Source organism: Heptranchias perlo, chromosome 1 (assembly GCF_035084215.1).
Source record: "Heptranchias perlo isolate sHepPer1 chromosome 1, sHepPer1.hap1, whole genome shotgun sequence".
Classification (NCBI taxonomy): domain Eukaryota; kingdom Metazoa; phylum Chordata; class Chondrichthyes; order Hexanchiformes; family Hexanchidae; genus Heptranchias; species Heptranchias perlo.
In genome coordinates, this window is record NC_090325.1 from 141,617,650 (window position 1) to 141,637,113 (window position 19,464).

Consider the following 19,464-nt stretch of genomic DNA (forward strand, 5'->3'; position numbering starts at 1 on the left):
AGGCTGAAGCGTTTGCAACCATCTTCAGCCAGAAGTGCCGAGTGGATGATCCATCTCAGCCTCCTCCCGATATCCCCACCATCACGGAAGCCAGTCTTCGGCCAATTCGATTCACTCCACGTGATATCAAGAAACGGCTGAGTGCACTGGATACAGCAAAGGCTATGGGCCCCGACAACATCCCAGCTGTAGTGCTGAAGTCTTGTGCTCCAGGACCAGCTGCGCCTCGAGCCAAGCTGTTCCAGTACAGCTACAACACTGGCATCTACCCGACAATGTGGAAAATTGCCCAGGTATGTCCTGTCCACAAAAAGCAGGACAAATCCAATCCGGCCAACTACCGCCCCATCAGTCTACTCTCAATCATCAGCAAAGTGATGGAAGGTGTCGTCGACAGTGCTATCAAGCGGCACTTACTCACCAATAACCTGCTCACCGATGCTCAGTTTGGGTTCCGCCAGGACCACTCGGCTCCAGACCTCATTACAGCCTTGGTCCAAACATGGACAAAAGAGCTGAATTCCAGAGGTGAGGTGAGAGTGACTGCTCTTGACATCAAGGCAGCATTTGACCGAGTGTGGCACCAAGGAGCCCTAGTAAAATTGAAGTCAGTGGGAATCAGGGGAAAAACTCTCCAGTGGCTGGAGTCATACCTAGCACAAAGGAAGATGGTAGTGGTTGTTGGAGGCCAATCATCTCAGCCCCAGGACATTGCTGCAGGAGTTCCTCAGGGCAGTGTCCTAGGCCCAACCATCTTCAGCTGCTTCATCAATGACCTTCCCTCCATCATAAGGTCAGAAATGGGGATGTTCGCTGATGACTGCACAGTGTTCAGTTCCATTCGCAACCCCTCAAATAATGAAGCAGTCCGAGCCCGCATGCAGCAAGACCTGGACAACATCCAGGCTTGGGCTCACAAGTGGCAAGTAACATTCGTGCCAGATAAGTGCCAGGCAATGATCATCTCCAACAAGAGAGAGTCTAACCACCTCCCCCTGACATTCAACGGCATTACCATCGCCGAATCCCCCACCATCAACATCCTGGGGGTCACCATTGACCAGAAACTTAACTGGACCAGCCATATAAATACTGTGGCTACAAGAGCAGGTCAGAGGCTGGGTATTCTGCGGCGAGTGACTCACCTCCTGACTCCCCAAAGCCTTTCCACCATCTACAAGGCACAAGTCAGGACTGTGATGGAATACTCTCCACTTGCCTGGATGAGTGCAGCTCCAACAACACTCAAGAAGCTCGACACCATCCAAGATAAAGCAGCCCGCTTGATTGGCACCCCATCCACCACCCTGAACATTCACTCCCTTCACCACCGGCGCACTGTGGCTGCAGTGTGCACCATCCACAGGATGCACTGCAGCAACTCGCCAAGGCTTCTTCGACAGCACCTCCCAAACCCGCGACCTCTACCACCTGGAAGGACAAGAGCAGCAGGCCCATGGGAACAACACCACCTGCACGTTCCCCTCCAAGTCACACACCATCCCGACTTGGAAATATATCGCCGTTCCTTCATTGTCGCTGGGTCAAAATCCTGGAACTCCCTTCCTAACAGCACTGTGGGAGAACCGTCACCACACGGACTGCAGCGGTTCAAGAAGGCGGCTCACCACCACCTTCTCAAGGGCAATTAGGGATGGGCAATAAATGCTGGCCTCGCCAGCGACGCCCACATCCCGTGAACGAATTAAAAAAAAAAGCATCTACTAAGAATTGGTAAGCCATATGTTCTTATTTAAAAATTGAGAGCATTTGGCCACTCCGAGCTGGGAGTTGCTTTGTACTCCCTGGTACAGATTGGTACCAAGAACTTAATACTGACTCATTGCAAATGCACCAGCAACAGTCAATTCAGGCGACTTGTCTGCACCAGTTAGTGCCGGGGACTCTTTGGTGCCAAGCATTGTCCAAATCATAGACAAGTTGCAACTAATCCCTCCAAGGAAGGAGCTATTGAATTAATAGCACTGAGTTCTTAGATGGAGATTTTTTAACAATAGGTGCCAGTCACACCCATATTGAGGTCTCCCTGATAATGGTTTTCACCTGCTTCCCTTTAAGGGCTGTGCACTCAGAGGTAGCACCAGTATAGTGTAATACCAAACATATAGTCCTCTGCCTCCCAGGAAGAGATTGAAGGTTATCAGAATCACCTATAAATGGTTTCAGGTTAGTATCTGGATGAGACATCCAAAATAAGCTGTATCAGAATAGTCCCTGGAGGCTCCTATTCACTGGGAACACCTCAGACATCTATAGATTCTGTCTTAGAAGAGGCTTAGAGGAAGAGGATGTTGACTTCACATCACTCCAGATAATGTGCATTGGGGTGCAGCCTGCTTCCCCATGCCTGCCATTGGTTCGCTCCTGAGTGGAATCTAGGCACAAATAGATTCCTCTGTAGAGGGCTGCCAAGTTTCTTGGGCCACCCCACCAGAGTGCTTTGAATGAAATATAGGGTAGATCTGGTCTTCATGGGTGTTCACCTACAGGGCATATGGACTTTAAGGAGGGATACAATATAACAGTCCAATTGGCCTATAGGCTGACAATCCTGCAGTAGACTGCTACATTAAAAAGCAGCAAAGAACTTGATTGTGATATCTCTCAGGGTGTTGAATTCATCTGCTGGTGCTTGAATCCCAAGGCAATTGCCTCAGCTGTGTGTAGCCGGGGCAGACAATGTATTTTGAGGTCAAAATGAATTTGCTGCAGTGGTGCAGATGCTGTAATTTCTGAATGACTGAAGACAACAACAACAAAAACTTGCATTTATATAGCACCTTTCACGTAGGAAAACATCCCAAGGCGCTTCAGGGGGGTGTAATCAGGCAAAAAGTGACGACAAGCTAAAGGAGGAGTTATTAGGAGAGCTGACCAGAAGCTTGGTCAAAGAGATACCCTTTAAAGAAGGTACCATATTGGCACAAAGACGTATGTTTTGAAGGAGGAGGTAGAGGTGGGGAGGTTTAGGGAGGGAATAGCTTAGGGCCTAGAAGGCTGAAGACACGGCCACCTTGGTGGGGCGAGGAACATCGGGGATGCGCAGGAGGCCAGAGTTGGCGGAATACAGTTCTTGTAGGGTTGGAGGAGGTGCTATTTCAATTGAGTATATTTAGATCAATTATAATTAAGACAATGCAGCAGTCTACCTCGAAGAAAAATGCAAGTAGTGAGGATAACCCCATCTGGATGAATTGATTTTTGCCATGGCTTAAATATGGTCAGTAGTAGGCTACTCTTCCATAATCACTGGAATTTTGCCATCCAATTCCAAAAAGATGAACGGCAATAGGAAACTGCCAGAATTTAAAATGGGGATGGGAAAGGAGAATTTTTTTTAAGCCTGACACAGGCCTAGCAGGAAAGATGTGTTTATGCATATCCTCATGGATTTCCTGAAATATGGGGAATTAGTTAGCATGCTATGAGTGCCAGTTCCACATCTGAATTTGAGGGTGTGATCATGCCTACCGTCTGCCACTTTTTAATTAATGCTGTTGAGAAATCTGGGTGATGAAATTGGTCTTGGGCGTTAATGCAAAATGGGTAATAGCGAGTTAGCAGCCCGTTCTATACCCCACCCGATTCTGTACCCCTGGACTTCATGCTTCAAGCATTTTAAATATTGAGCATTTGAACTGCAATGCTGTACATTCTTAGTGGTTTTTTTGCATGTATGCAAAATAAACACTGCTGATTTGTTGGAACTGGGTCCCAGCTGTGCAAACAAGTATAGGACTTGGCTTTAACTATTGTTGCTGTGCTCCAATTAGAGTGGCACTGCAAGGGTCTTTCCAGTCCTGTCCAGATGGCACTGCCAACAATAATTACCATTGCCTGTCCTCGCCAAAAGCTACTTCATACCAGAGCTGCCACATACAGTTCTCCTCTTCAACTGTTTTTCCAAGCTTTGCTGTGTGTGGCACCTCTTCAGTATCGGTGAGTAGAGTTTTTGTTACCTCCTAGACTGGACTATTCCAATGCTCTCCTGGCTAGCCTCCCATCTGCCACCCTCCATAAACTTGAGCTCATCCAAAACTCTGCTGCCCGTATCCTAACCACCATGTCTCACGAATTTGATTGAGTTTTTTGAAGGGGTAACCAAGAAGATAGATGAGGGCTGTGCAGTAGACGTGGTCTACATGGACTTTAGCAAAGCCTTTGACAAGGTACCGCATGGTAAGTTGCTACATAAGGTTAAATCTCACGGGATCCAAGGTGAGGTAGCCAATTGGATACAAAATTGGATTGACGACAGAAGACAGAGGGTGGTTGTAGAGGGTTGTTTTTCAAACTGGAGGCCTGTGACCAGCGGTGTGCCTCAGGGATCGGTGCTGGGTCCGCTGTTATTTGTTATTTATATTAATGATTTGGATGAGAATTTAGGAGGCATGGTTAGTAAGTTTGCAGATGACACCAAGATTGGTGGCATTGTGGACAGTGAAGAAGGTTATCTAGGATTGCAACGTGATCTTGCTAAATTGGGCCAGTGGGCCGATGAATGGCAGATGGAGTTTAATTTAGATAAATGTGAGGTGATGCATTTTGGTGGATCGAATCGGGCCAGGACCTACTCCGTTAATGGTAGGGCGTTGGGGAGAGTTTTAGAACAAAGAGATCTGGGAGTACAGGTTCATAGCTCCTTGAAAGTGGGGTCACAGGTGGATAGGGTGGTGAAGAAGGCATTCAGCATGCTTGGTTTCATTGGTCAGAACATTGAATACAGGAGTTGGGATGTCTTGTTGAAGTTGTACAAGACATTCGTTCGGCCACACTTGGTATACTGTGTACAGTTCTGGTCACCCTATTATAGAAAGGATATTATTAAACTAGAAAGAGTGCAGAAAAGATTTACTAGGATGCTACCGGGACTTGATGGTTTGACTTATAGGGAGAGGTTGGATAGGCTGAGACTTTTTTCCCTGGAGAGTAGGAGGTTTCGGGGTGATCTTATAGAAGTCTATAAAATAATGAGGGGCATAGATAAGGTAGATAGTCAAAATCTTTTCCCAAAGGTAGGGGAGTCTATAACGAGGGGGCATAGATTTAAGGTGAGAGGGGAGAGATACAAAAGGGTCCAGAGGGGCAATTTTTTCACTCAAAGGGTGGTGAATGTCTGGAACGAGCTGCCAGAGGCAGTAGTAGAGGCGGGTACAATTTTGACTTTTAAAAAGCATTTGGACAGTTAGATGGGTATAGAGGGATATGGGCCAAGTGCAGGCAATTGGGACTAGCTTTGTGGTATAAACTGGGCGACATGGACATGTTGAGCCGAAGGGCCTGTTTCCATGTTGTAAACTTCTATGATTGTATTCTAAATCCCATTCTCCCATCACCCTGTGCTCACTGACCTACATTGACTCCCAATCCGGGAACGCATTGATTTTAAAATTCTCATCCTTGTTTTCAGATCCCTCCATGGCTTCGCCCCTTCCTATCTCTGTAACCTCCTACAACCCTCTGAGATCTCTGCGCTCCTCCAATTCTTGAGTCTTGCGCATCCCTGACTTTAATCGTTCCACCTTTGGCAGCCGTGCCTTCAGCTGCCTAGGCCTTAAGCTCTGAAAGGTAGGTTTTAAGCAGCATCTTAAAGGAGGAGAGAGAAGGAGAGGGGTTTAGGGAGGAAATTACAGAGCTTACGGCCTAGGCAGTTGAAGGCACGGCCGCCAATGGTGGAGTGATTAAAATCAGAGATGCATAAGAGGCCAGAATTGGAGGAGCTGAGAGATCTCAGTCGATTGTAGGGCTGGAGGAGGTTACAGAGATAGGGAGGGACGAGGCCATGGAGGCATTTGAAAACAAGGATGAGAATCTTGAAATTGAGGCGTTGCCGGACTGGGAGCCAATGTCGGCCGGCGAGCACAGGGGTGATGGGTGAACGGGACTTGGTGCAAGTTAGAATATGGGCAGCAGAGTTTTGGATGAGGTGAAGTATCAGAACATTTGAGTCTGCCCAAAGTGCTGTGGTTCTTGTGAAAGTGGCTGGCCCTACTGGGAGGTCATGAATCCCTCAAATATTTGGTCACTTCTTATTTTCTTTTCGATGTAGTTTATGTTCTGAATTTGAGCAGCATATTTAAAAAAAAAATATTTTTCAAACTAATGTATGCTTTCACTTACAGATCTGCTGGTTGATATGTTGGGAGTGCTGGCTAGCTACAATATAACTGTCCGTGAACTGAAACTTCTGGTCAGCAAAGTGCAAGGAGAAAAAGGACAATGGGTAACATTTGTTGCATTTTTTTTGATTTGTCGAAACATTATCTCATGGTAAAAAGCTGAATTCCTGAGTTTTATACAAAAATTAATGATATTTCAACTTACTAGAAAACATAAATGGTTATGCATTCAATTGAAGCTGGATTCTTCTGTAAAGCAGTGGTTTTTAGCCGCAACATAGAAGATAGGCAGTATTTGATGTATGGTACTGGTTTGTGGCTAATGTCCATTAAGTATCATTTAATGAGCACATTTTTAAAATTTCTACATTGATTAAATTATGATTGTTATGCTCCATTTTGGGGTGATAGTAATATTTATTGCTAAGTTTTCCCCAAACCATGAATGCTGGCAGAATCATGTTTTCTTTAAAATGATTTCCAGCAATTTTCGTTTACATTTTTTTTCTTTGCAGCCTCCGCATGCAGTGAAATTATTGACAATATTGAAACAGGTGCCACAGAAACTGGGTCCTGATGCCTTCTTCAGCTTCCCTGGGAAGAGTGCTGCGGTGAGTGTTCAGTGCTCAGTTCAGAATTTGCGTCTGCAATTGTTGGGGATGTTTTGTGCTTTTTTTAAGGGTTGTCTATTTTTACACAAATGCTCTTTCCCCTATCGGTGACACAGACTAGCAATAAATTAAATGGAAATTGGCATGTTTTGAAGCTGAACTATGTTTTTCCTCCCCCTTCACCCTCAGAAAAGCAGACTTCTGTTTTGTTCTCGATCACTTCAACAATAATTTGCATTACGTCATTAAAAAGTTCACTTTTACAGCAGTTCATCCTAAGTAGTTCTGACAAGCTTATGTTTTCTAATTTTTCTAAAAACAAAACAAAAGTTATGGCATTGACCTATTGTGGTTCCACCCTTACCGATGGTTTATATCCATTTAGGGCATGCTATCAAATAAGAGAAGAGTTCAGTCAGGTTGTATTGAGTATTTAAAAAAAACTCTAATTGATTTTAAGGAGTTTGGGGAGAGAATAAACTATTGGTAGAAAAGTTTAAAGTTACAAAAATGCTTTGGTAATTTTTGCTGTGCAATTAAAATTCTATAAAAGTGAAATTGAAGAGTGATTAATAATTCAAAATGCCAAGTCCAGAGCTTGGTTAAAATTTGTAAAATATTTTCTACGGTCAGAATATTATACTTTACTTTTGGCAAGGGGTCACCTGACTGCCATAGCGTTTTTGCCTAATGGTTCTGTTTTGATTCATTATTGTGGGTAGGTGAGACAATTAGGACTAATTCATAGAATCATACAGCACAGAAGGAGGTTACTCAGCCCATCGAGCCTGTGGTGGCACTTTGATAGAGCTATCCAATTAGTCCCACTACCTTCCTCTTTCCCTGTAGCCCTGCAAATATTTCCTTTTTAAGTATTTATCCACTTTTTTGAAATTTACTATTGAATCCGCTTCCACCACCCTTTTGGGCAATGAATACCGGATCATAACTTGCTGAGGTTTTTTAAAAAAAATTCTCATTTCCCCCTGGCTTTTTTGCCAATTATCCTAAGTCTATGTCCTCTGGTCACTGACCCTCCTGCTAGTGAAAACAGTTTCTCCCTAACTACTCTATCAAAACCCCTCATCATTTTGAACATGATTGTGTTGGTATTTTCCCAGTGATTCAAAATGAACTGCTATTTTGAAATATTAACTTTCAAAAGCAATTTAAAATCACTTTATATAATCCAGTATTGTTCCTCCATATTCAAATTAAAAACACCTCACTGTTTTGATTTAAGTGTCTAAAACTTTCTTTTTTGCACACGATATGGATATTGCAGATGATAAAGGAATCAAGTATAAAGTCTTCAGTGAGGTTCTGCTTCAAATTTTAACATTTAAACTTAGTCTTAATGCATGTCTATGTAAAGTTTTCTTTTAAAAGTGATGTGCTCAAAATTAAATTTTATTTAAGTTACATTGATTTGTTAGCATGTGCTGTGCATACATGGACTCCACTGTGGAAGATTTATTTCACGCATTCTTTTAAAAATATTACAATGTAAATAAGTAGCCTATACTTAGCATTACTGTGCTTGTTATGAAGTGGGTGCTGTACACTAGTAGTGCAAATTGGGAAAATGTCTGTTAAAATTGGCAAGGTAGCAAATTAAGTGTGTAGAGCGCTAGGTTTGTGTAACAAGAACAACCCAATTAATCTTTTTATCCTCTTGGTATCTCTATACCATGAACAATGTCTTGACCTAAGGGGAAAGCAGACTTATTCCTAGGCTTCTACTCTTGAGTTGGCTATTGGGGAATTCTTGCTGATGTGCAGTTCTGTGGGTTTTGGTTGCCTTCCAGTGCTCCCAAGTGACTATTCTAGTATGACACTACAAAATGAATGTTGGCAGAATATTTGATTGTGAGAGTGCATCACAGTAAGCCTGAAAGTGTTGACACAATATGCACACATGTGCATTTCCATCAGGGGCCGTTTCTCCCTCCTTAACCAAAGGGAACTGATGGCCAGTAGCAACGAGCCTACTGCCACCCCAGCTGAGATTAGCCAACTCTATACAGACCGATGCCTGAATCCAGGGCCTTCATTGTCTATGAATTATCTTCTCACTGTCTCAACCAACAAAGTCTTTGGGAGAGCAGCTTGAGTTGACTTCTGATTGCCCCTCACTTTTCCCCTCCTAACCCCTATTCCAAACTTTTCTTTCCATCCCTGTGGGGGAGACTGATACATTTTGCTCCAATTCACTCTTGCCATTGTAAATATTACTTTGGCAGGGGGTTGGAATTTCCTCTGGTTTACAGAATACTGTACTTTATTCAAACTGTTGCAAGTCCTCCCACCACCCAAAATATACAGTTGAATCTGCTTTTAATCACTGCTTGCAGCATATTGGAGCTGTTTTCATGGCTTAGCATAAGATTTTTAAATTGACAGAGTGCTGCTCTGCTGTTTAATAATGCTGCACCATTACTCTGAAATTGTTTCAGAAGGTGGCAAGCATTGAGATTGCCATCTTCTAATGTAATCATTTAGGACCTGCCCAAGTTGATCTCTACAACTGGATTCCACTGTACTATCAAAGTCAAGGTATTTGATTCCAAAAAATGGAAGTTGATGTTGCATCCAGTCCTTGTACTTCATTTGTCCAGCGTGATGCACTTTGCTCCAACTCCGATTCACTCTTGCCATGCTCTTTTAATGAATGCTTTCTTAAATAGTTTTTCGCACATCAATGTTACAACAAGTGCCAGTGTTTATCCCCAAGAAGAAATATAGTACATTTGAGTGGAAAAAATTGTAAGCTTTGTCATGTGCTAAAGTTTTACAGCTAGTGGGATGTTAGTTGCAATTCCTCACCATGATTTCTAGATGATCTACTTTAAGTGGAAGATGAATTTTTAAGGGACAAGTCAACTCACAGCATACTTGTGTACTTGCTTGCTGGTTCAGGAGCACTGAAAACTGGTTTCTTGTTCTTTTGGCTAAAGAATGGTGCATGATAATGGGCAACTGAATGAAGAGGAAGAATGAATCTAAATGTGGCAAGGAAGAATTAATGAAGTGGTTTTGTGCATTTCAGGCGATAGCTTTGCCTCCAATTGCTAAGTGGCCCTATCAGAATGGCTTCACTTTTCACACATGGCTCAGAATGGATCCTTTGAATAATATCAATGTTGATAAAGACAAACCTTACTTATACTGGTAAGTATATAGAAAGTTTAATCTTTTTCTTGCCCAATGTAGGTTTTCCCATTGTTTTTTTTTCTTAGTCCATGTACACTATGAAAGTGGGTTAGTCTGGGCCTTCCCATTGACTACTGTCAGTATCATTGCTTGATCAGTTAATGGAATCTGTAATACTGATTCTGCCAATGTGTTTGCTTCTTTCCCTACCTCCATGCATGATGGAGTACTTTGCTTCACAGTGCTCCATTTAGAAGCTCTAGTGAGAACTGACAAAACTTGACCAATGAGAAGGGGAAAGCTGGAATGATAGTCAAGAACGGGGTTCAAATTAATATAATTGATTTGACAGTTGCTCTGATGTAAATGTAAGTGTAAATAATTACTTTTGGGGGCTCAGCTCGCTTTGTGACACAAGCAGAACTAGGTGGTCTGGCAAGTCTATCTTAATTAGTACTATTTTTCCCACATTTAAAATGTAGGATGAAGTATGACCTAGTAACAGGAAATAAGTCATTTCTCACAAATGGGTGCAACTACCCTAAGTGGTCTAATGTTTGATGACCGTAGCAAAATTGACATAGGCCCATAGTACTTGGGTTTTCTGCGTTAATCATGTTATTTTAGTTGAGAACTTAATATTTTCCGAAGAATGTTAAGTTTTATTTCCATTTGGGAACATAGTTTTGAAGTTGGAGTTGAGTAGTATTCATGGAATATCAAATAAGCGTATCTGACGGTGCAGGTGATCCCATCATAACCTAATTTGGAATACTTAGTTATTGGATATATAGTGGATTTAATAATAGTTTAATGTTTTTCTTTACGTGGATCAAAAATCAGTTTGTTTTTATTTTCCCTCTTCTAAAAGGAGAAATAAAATAAAAACTCTTTTCATACATCATTCTCTGACACAATAGGCAAACTCTAGTCCCTTTGCTGCTTGAGTTGAACTGTACAAGGCACTTTTTGATTTGTTTCCCACAACCCCCAAGAAAGCACCTCACCCTCTCTTGGCAGTTGTGCCTGATGACCAACTGAGATTAGTAGTTATTCATATGATCAATCATGGGTGTTAATCTACACCGTATTTTCTTGGAGCAGAGCACTGGCAAATCAACTTGCTACACTACAAGGCTCCTTGAAAACTGGTGTCAATTTTTTGAAGTTAAACCTTTTCTAATTATTGGAGTTACAGTAAGTTTGCTGTTACTGGAAAATAGGTTATAGCTGATATGGCACACATTCATGACAAGGGTAAGGAGGTTCTAGATATTGTGTTACAATTTGGTCCGCTGTAATAGTACATAGGCATATGTGGGTAGTACAGAATTGCAAAAAAATAGCCTGCATAATATGGAAATGTCCAAGTTATAAAGGTAAAATTTTCAGGAAATGTAGACTAATTAGAAGTATGGCGAGGTACTTTTTTTATTTATCAAGGTTCTTTCCCCTTGTGGTCCAAGTGCAACGGCTGGAACTTGGTGTTCAATTCCCACTATGCACTTGACAGATTATACTGTGGTCATTATCATTAGTACACACATAGTGGGAGCTGAACATAGAAGGTAGATTTTTTTTTAGAAAAAGGGAAATAGAACTGAAGTAAGAAGGCACAGCAGCATATCCAAACCTTGTGTGATGAGTGAGTGACACAGTAGGAGATGTTTTTATTGACTGGACTTTTAATTGAGTCAGATTACAGAATGAATGTGTGTAGCTGAGCTTGGAAAGCTTGTTTAACTGGCACAACATCTTGCTCATACCTGGAATTACTGTCCTAGAAATTAATGACAACATCCATGCATAATATCCATGATGACAATATAGTACCTTGCTGGAGTAGGATCTACTACCATGTATTCAGTGGCTGCAGGTATTGGGGCACTTGAACCTTGCGTTCTTAGAGAGATGCAAAACTAATCTCACTGCCCCGCTTTCTCCTGATGGCTTTGTTTCTTCCTCTGCTTCAAATATTTATTCAGTTCTTCCTGTGACAAAGTTTTCCATGCTCCAACAACCCTCTGTGTAAAGAAATTTCTCCTACTCTCATTACTCTCTTAATGACACATTTAAATTGATGGTCCATTGTCACTGTCACTGTCTTTCCTTATTCATTCTATCAAAGTTTTACATAATGTTAAAAACCTCTATTAAATCCACTAACTTTTCCTCCAGCTGAAATAGTCCCATCATCTCAAGTCTGTTCTCCTAACTATAGTTTCCCTTCCCTAGAATCATAAAAGGTTACAGCACGGAATGAGGCCATTCAGCCCATTGAATCCGTGCCGGCTCTATGCATGAGCAATCCAGCTAGTCCCACTGCCCCGCCCTATCCCTGTAGCCCTGCACATTTTTTCGTTTCAAGTACTTATCCAGTTCCCTTTTGAAGGCCATGATTGAATCTGCCTCCACCACTACCTCATGCAGTGCATTCCAGATCCTAACCACTCGCTGTGTGAAAAAGTTTTTCCTGATATCACCTTTGGTTCTTTTGCCAATCACCTTAAATCTATGCCCTCTGGTTCTTGACCCTTCTGCCAATGGGAACAGTTTCTTTCTATCCACCCTTTCTAGACCCTTCGTGATTTTGAACACCTCTATCAAATCTCCTCTCAATCTTCATAGAATCATAGAAGTTACAACATGGAAACAGGCCCTTCGGCCCAACATGTCCATGTCGCCCAGTTTATACCACTAAGCTAGTCCCACTTTCCTGCACTTGGCCCATATCCCTCTATACCCATCTTACCCATGTAACTGTCCAAATGCTTTTTAAAAGTCAAAATTGTACCCGCCTCTACTACTGCCTCTGGCAGCTCGTTCCAGACACTCACCACCCTTTGAGTGAAAAAATTGCCCCTCTGGACCCTTTTGTATCTCTCCCCTCTCACCTTAAATCTATGCCCCCTCGTTATAGACTCCCCTACCTTTGGGAAAAGATTTTCACTATCTACCTTATCTATGCCCCTCATTATTTTATAGACTTCTATAAGATCACCCCTAAACCTCCTACTCTCCAGGGAAAAAAGTCCCAGTCTGTCTAACCTCTCCCTATAAGTCAAACCATCAAGTCCCGGTAGCATCCTAGTAAATCTTTTCTGCACTCTTTCTAGTTTAATAATATCCTTTCTATAATAGGGTGACCAGAACTGTACACAGTATTCCAAGTGTGGCCTCACCAATGCCCTGTACAACTTCAACAAGACATCCCAACTCCTGGATTCAATGTTCTGACCAATGAAACCAAGCATGCCGAATGCCGCCTTCACCACCCTATCCACCTGTGACTCCACTTTCAAGGAGCTATGAACCTGTACTCCTAGATCTCTTTGTTCTATAACTCTCCCCAACGCCCTACCATTAACGGAGTAGGTCCTGGCCCGATTCGATCTACCAAAATGCATCACCTCACATTTATCTAAATTAAACTCCATCTGCCATTCATCGGCCCACTGGCCCAATTTATCAAGATCCCGTTGCAATCCTAGATAACCTTCTTCACTGTCCACAATGCCACCAATCTTGGTGTCATCTGCAAACTTACTAACCATGCCTCCTAAATTCTCATCCAAATCATTAATATAAATAACAAATAACAGCGGACCCAGCACCGATCCCTGAGGCACACCGCTGGACACAGGCCTCCAGTTTGAAAAACAACCCTCTACAACCACCCTCTGTCTTCTGTCGTCAAGCCAATTTTGTATCCAATTGGCTACCTCACCTTGGATCCCATGAGATTTAACGTTATGTAACAACCTACCATGCGGTACCTTGTCAAAGGCTTTGCTGAAGTCCATGTAGACCACGTCTACTGCACAGAACTCATCTATCTTCTTGGTTACCCCTTCAAAAAACTCAATCAAATTCGTGAGACATGATTTTCCTCTCACAAAACCATGCTGACTGTTCCTAATTAGTCCCTGCCTCTCCAAATGCCTGTAGATCCTGTCCCTCAGAATACCCTCTAACAACTTACCCACTACAGATGTCAGGCTCACCGGTCTGTAGTTCCCAGGCTTTTCCCTGCCGCCCTTCTTAAACAAAGGCACAACATTTGCTATCCTCCAATCTTCAGGCACCTCACCTGTAGCGGTGGATGATTCAAATATCTCTGCTAGGGGACCCGCAATTTCCTCCCTAACCTCCCATAATGTCCTGGGATACATTTCATCAGGTCCCGGAGATTTATCTACCTTGATGCGCGTTAAGACTTCCAGCACCTCCCTCTCTGTAATATGTACACTCCTCAAGACATCACTATTTATTTCCCCAAGTTCCCTAACATCCATGCCTTTTTCAACCGTAAATACCGATGTGAAATATTCATTCAGGATCTCACCCATCTCTTGTGGTTCCGCACATAGATGACCTTCTCTGTTCCGAGGAGAACAATCCCAGCTTCTCGAGTCTATCCACGTAATTTAAGTCCCTCATCCCTGGAATCATTCCAATAAATCTCCTCTGCACCCTCTCGAAGGTCTTCACATCCTTCCTAAATTGTGGTGCCCAGAACTGGACACAATACTCCTGATGTGGGAACTGGACACAATACTCCCTGGCATCATTCTGGTGAATCTATGCAGTCCGTTCTCTAAGGCATTAACGTCCTTTCCATAATGGGGTGCTCAAAACTGCACAAAGTACCGTAACTGAGGCCTAACCAATGTTTTGTATAAATTCATAGTTACTTTACTCTGGGCCTTTTTTTATGGCTCGACTTACCTGCACTTGAGTCTTCAGGGAATTGTGTTTGACCCTCTAGGGGTCTCTGTTCATCCACACCCTTCAGTGTCTTTCTATTAAGTGTATACACTCATTCAGTACTTTTTCTCCCAAAATGTATTATCTCATGCTTATTGAATTGTATCTTTCACTTGTCTGCCCATTCTGTTAACCTGTCTGACTTCCTGAAGTCTTTTATGGTCCTCCTCACTGTTTGCCAAATGATTAATATAGGTGGCATATTCCACAAGAACTGTATCATTATTTACATTTTAGAGGGAGATTTTGAATGTAAGCCCTGAATGTTAAATAGAAAATGCTGGAAAGACTCAGCAGGTCAGGCAGCATCTGTGGAGAGAGAAACAGAGTTGACGTTTCAGGTTGATTATCTTTCATGAAAGATTTGACCCGCTGAGTGTTTCCAGCATTTTCTGTTTTTATTTCCGATTTCTAGCACCTGCCATGTTTTGCTTTTGTTCCTGAATTTTAATGTTTATTTAAGCGGAATTGTTTAGTAACACTAAGCACTGTGGCAGTGATACTTGGTAATGGTAGAATTATGAGAATTAGTTTAGTTTAATCTTTTAAGTTTTTTTTTCTTGGCCCTCCCTGTAAAAACATCCGTCCTGAAGAGATGAGGCAAATTGCGTATTTAATATCCTAGGTAAACAGTTGCTCCCCTTTTGAGACGTGCATAGATTTATTTATACAACTGTGGCATTTGAGGGGAACAAATGTATTTATTTATTTATCAATCTACCATTAGTTTTTGAATGGAAGATCCAATCAAAAAAGAGTTGCTTCTGTCCAAGTCCTTTCAGTGAAGCTGTCTCCCATTCCACACCCCAGTACTCCTCTTTTGCAAAAGTCCAACGTTTGACTTGCTGTGAATAATGCGCAGGCGATCTGCTATTAATTTAAGTCTCTTCATTTTTCATCTTTGCAGTTATTCCAATACTAGTTGAAGTGAGTTGATAATTAGGTTATCAGATTATTGATGAAATTGACAGTGCTTACTAAAAAGCTTATTCTTTCCACTAGCTTCCGTACTAATAAAGGACTTGGATATTCTGCTCATTTTGTTGGTGGTTGTTTAATTGTGACATCAATAAAATCAAAAGGAAAAGGATTCCAGCATTGTGTAAAGTATGACTTCAAGCCACAAAAGGCAAGTATTCACCATCTGACATGCTTAACTTGAAGCTGATGTCGGCAAAAGTTTATTTTTCAAGGAGTCAGGAGATTTAACTTGCGAAATAATATCTGAATTTTTTTTCTATGCATGTGGATTAAGTATCCACAAACTGTTCTAATAAATATGTTTTCCTGAATAACTAACATTGTTAAGCTATATTTTGTACTGTTTAAACCTTTCTACCTATTTTGTTTGAAACTGCAAATACTCCCATGGTTGCTTAATCACTGTGGGGTAGATGTACCATAGGATGTGGTGCTAAGCCATACAGATGAGGAGGGTGCCAAATGTGATTCATGTTGGTCCTAGTTAACTGCTGGTAGGAGTGCTGGAATTTACCTCAGGCCCTAGACTAAGTAGGGGAGAATCTTGCTTCTTATCTTGATTTCCTGCTAAATAAACAGTGTGTGTGTGTGGATGTCTGAAGAGGATGATACCCAAGTTCATCTGTAATGCCCTTGGTCAGCTAGGTTGTTAACATTTATTTCTCTGGCTCATGTGAACAAGGATCATTTAGGCAAGGAGTGTCCAGTGCTAAGACCATATCCCTGCTGCCTTCAAGAAAGAAGAAAAATGGATTGATGCTGAGTCGAGAGGAGAGATTCGGAGGGGTGAGGGTTGTAAAGGAGGACAGGAAGGTGGAGCAGCTTGGGAAGGGAATTTCAGAGTGCGATCTTTATGGCTGAAGGCATAGCTGCCAAGTGGTGGGTTGAAGGTGGTGGGTTGAGGACCCAACACTTGGAATAAATCATTCATCTCTTGAACTAAAAGTTACTCTGAAATTTGTAGCATTCTTTTTTTTAACATATGTGGCCTAAATTGAACGTGTGATGGAGGACGCATTAGAGGCTGGAATTTGAGGAATGTAGAGTTTGTGGGGTAGGGTGGTCGGGGAGGTGGTTATAAGGCTAGAGGAGATTGTAGGGATGGGGAGCCAAGGCCACGGAGGGGTTTAAATACAAGTGTAAAGAATCTTCCAACACCAGGTTATAGTCCAACAATTTTGTTTAAAAATCACAAGCTTTCGGAGGCTTTCTCCTTCGTCAGGTGAATATTTAAATACAAGGATGAGGATTTTAAATTTGAAGCGTTGGGACCAGGAGTCAGTCTAGGGCAAAAAGGTGATGGGTGGGTGGGACTTGTGGGATAGGATTTGGGTAGCAGGGTTTTGAATGAGCTGACATTTATGGAGGGTGGAGGATGGGGCGTTGGCCAGGAGAACTTTTGTGACCATGGTTGCTCTTGAGTCAGCCAACAGAGAGCATGATTTAATTTGTCCAACCAATACAATGGACTTGAGGTGCCATCACTTGGAATAAAACATTCATCTTGAACTAAAAGTCACTCTGAAATTTGTAGATTTTTTTTTAACATACGTGGCCTAAATTAAGGGTGTGATGGACATTTCTAGTTTATTAGTATATAAAAATATGGACATTTCTAGTTTATTAGTATATAAAAATATGGACATTTCTAGTTTATTAGTATATAAAAATATGGACATTTCTAGTTTATTAGTATATAAAAATATGGACATTTCTAGTTTATTAGTATATAAAAATATGGACAAATAGTTCATTATTGCAAATAGAAGAAATTTTACAGCATTGCTTTCTAGGAACTTGTAGCTGAGGAAAACTGTATTGTTTGAATCCAGCAAGGTATTTAACTGGAGAACCACTTTCTTGAAAGAAATTAGCTATTGTAATGCAATTTACATTCCTGTATTTTGTATACTATGATATTAAGCAACATGCATCTTTTTACTGTTTCATTTTTGGGTTTGGAAATTGCTTAAAATATAACAAAAGTTAAAATAAAAATTATTTATTACAGTGGTATATGGTGACTATAGTACATATCTACAATCGTTGGAAAAACAGTGAGATCAGGTGCTATGTGAATGGTGAACTGGCATCTTTTGGAGAGATTACATGGCTTGTGAATACCAGTGATGTAAGTAGTATGGTAAAGTTAAAAATTTGAAGATCTTTATTATAGATTTAGGGGTCAGTTTGCACTCTTTGTAAAGGGATTTTGTTTCAAAAGTGTAAAATACTTGGGAATTTTTTTCACCTGAATTTATATTTTTTTAACCATAAATATTTCTAAACACATTTATAAATGCACAAATAACATGTCCTGTATTTAAAAAAAAAAAACATATTTGGTTTAAAATGCTTTTAAATTCCTTTTTTATCCTTTTAGGAAATTAATTCATTTTGAATTTATGCTAATCATCTTAGTTGTGTGAATAGATCTCTCTTTTCTTTTTGGTGTCACTTTGACCCATCCAAAACTGGCAAACTTGTTCTTTGGGGGGAAACTCAGTGCAAATGTCTCTTGGAACTGGAATGCAAGGTTAGGCCTCCCAGTTGATATTTCAAAACTCTAGCATTCTATTTATTAGACCTTATCCCTCTTGCCGATATGGTAAATACACTGATAATGAAAATTGGTTGCTCAATCGTGGTTGTGTAGGAGAATTTTGAGAGACATGATACTGGAATTGGATCTTAATTATTTTCAATCAACAAATCATGACAACTTGGTCATTTCTTGCTTTTTATGAATTAAAATGCTGCAGTAATTAGAAACTGAGAACTTCGAAGGTGTTTTTACATGGAAGGTAAAGATTTACAAATTTCATATTGAACTTAATGCTAGCATGTTTTAAATAGCAATTTACCTTTTATCTTTTCTACTAACCTAAATTAATGTAAGGAGTCGCACAACACCAGGTTATAGTCCAACAGCTTTATTTGAAATCACAAACTTTCGGAGCTTTGCTCCTTCGTCAGGTGAAGTGAAGAGATGCATATAGGCACAGCATATATAGTCAGAGAACAATGCCTGGTGATTACAGATAATCTTTCTAACTGCCCTTTATCACACCTCGGCAGAGAGATAATCACAGCAATCAAAGGAGTGAATGGTGTTCAAACAGGTTAGTCAGGGAAACATTACGTCCAAGAATACTGAGGTGGGGTCACAAGGGGTCAAATGTAGCAGATGCTGGGGTGTGTATTAAAAACAGATAACTTTTTTTTGCTGGAAATCGCAGCAGGTCTGGCCGCATCTGTGTATGGAGAACAAACCAACTACGACTTGAGTCCGGATGACTCTACGTCAGGTGGGGTTACATGTAGCATGACATGAACCCAAGATCCCGGTTGAGGCCGTCCTCATGGGTGCGGAACTTGGCTATCAATTTCTGCTCGAAGATTTTGCGTTGTCGTGTGCCTCGAAGGCCGCCTTGGAGAACGCTTAACTGAAGATCGGAGGCTGAATGTCCTTGACTGCTGAAGTGTTCCCCGACTGGGAGGGAACCCTCCTGCCTGGTGATTGTTGTGCGGTGTCCGTTCATCCGTTGTCGCAGTGTCTGCATGGTCTCGCCGATGTACCATGCTCCGGGGCATCTTTTCCTGCAACGTATGAGGTAGACAACGTTGGCCGAGTCACAGGAGTGTGAACCATGTACCTGGTGGGTGGTGTCCTCTCGTGTGATGGTGGTATCTGTGTCGATGATCTGGCATGTCTTGCAGAGGTTGCCGTGGCAGGGTTGTGTGGTGTCGTGGTCGCTGTTCTCGTGAAAGCTGGGTAATCTGCTGCGAACGATGGTCTGTTTGAGGTTAGG

General features: G+C 41.6%; 1 protein-coding gene across 1 annotated transcript in view; it reads left to right on the plus strand.

Annotated features, from left to right (window-relative positions):
* Positions 1 to 19,464, plus strand: part of lrba (LPS-responsive vesicle trafficking, beach and anchor containing) — a 753,934-nt gene that overhangs the window by 43,700 nt on the left and 690,770 nt on the right. Inside the window, exons 3-7 of the mRNA XM_067992149.1 lie at positions 6,144 to 6,244; positions 6,656 to 6,751; positions 9,801 to 9,922; positions 15,674 to 15,800; positions 17,664 to 17,783. Of these exons, the coding sequence (XP_067848250.1) occupies positions 6,144 to 6,244; positions 6,656 to 6,751; positions 9,801 to 9,922; positions 15,674 to 15,800; positions 17,664 to 17,783 (566 nt within the window). The remainder of the gene's footprint in view (positions 1 to 6,143; positions 6,245 to 6,655; positions 6,752 to 9,800; positions 9,923 to 15,673; positions 15,801 to 17,663; positions 17,784 to 19,464) is intronic.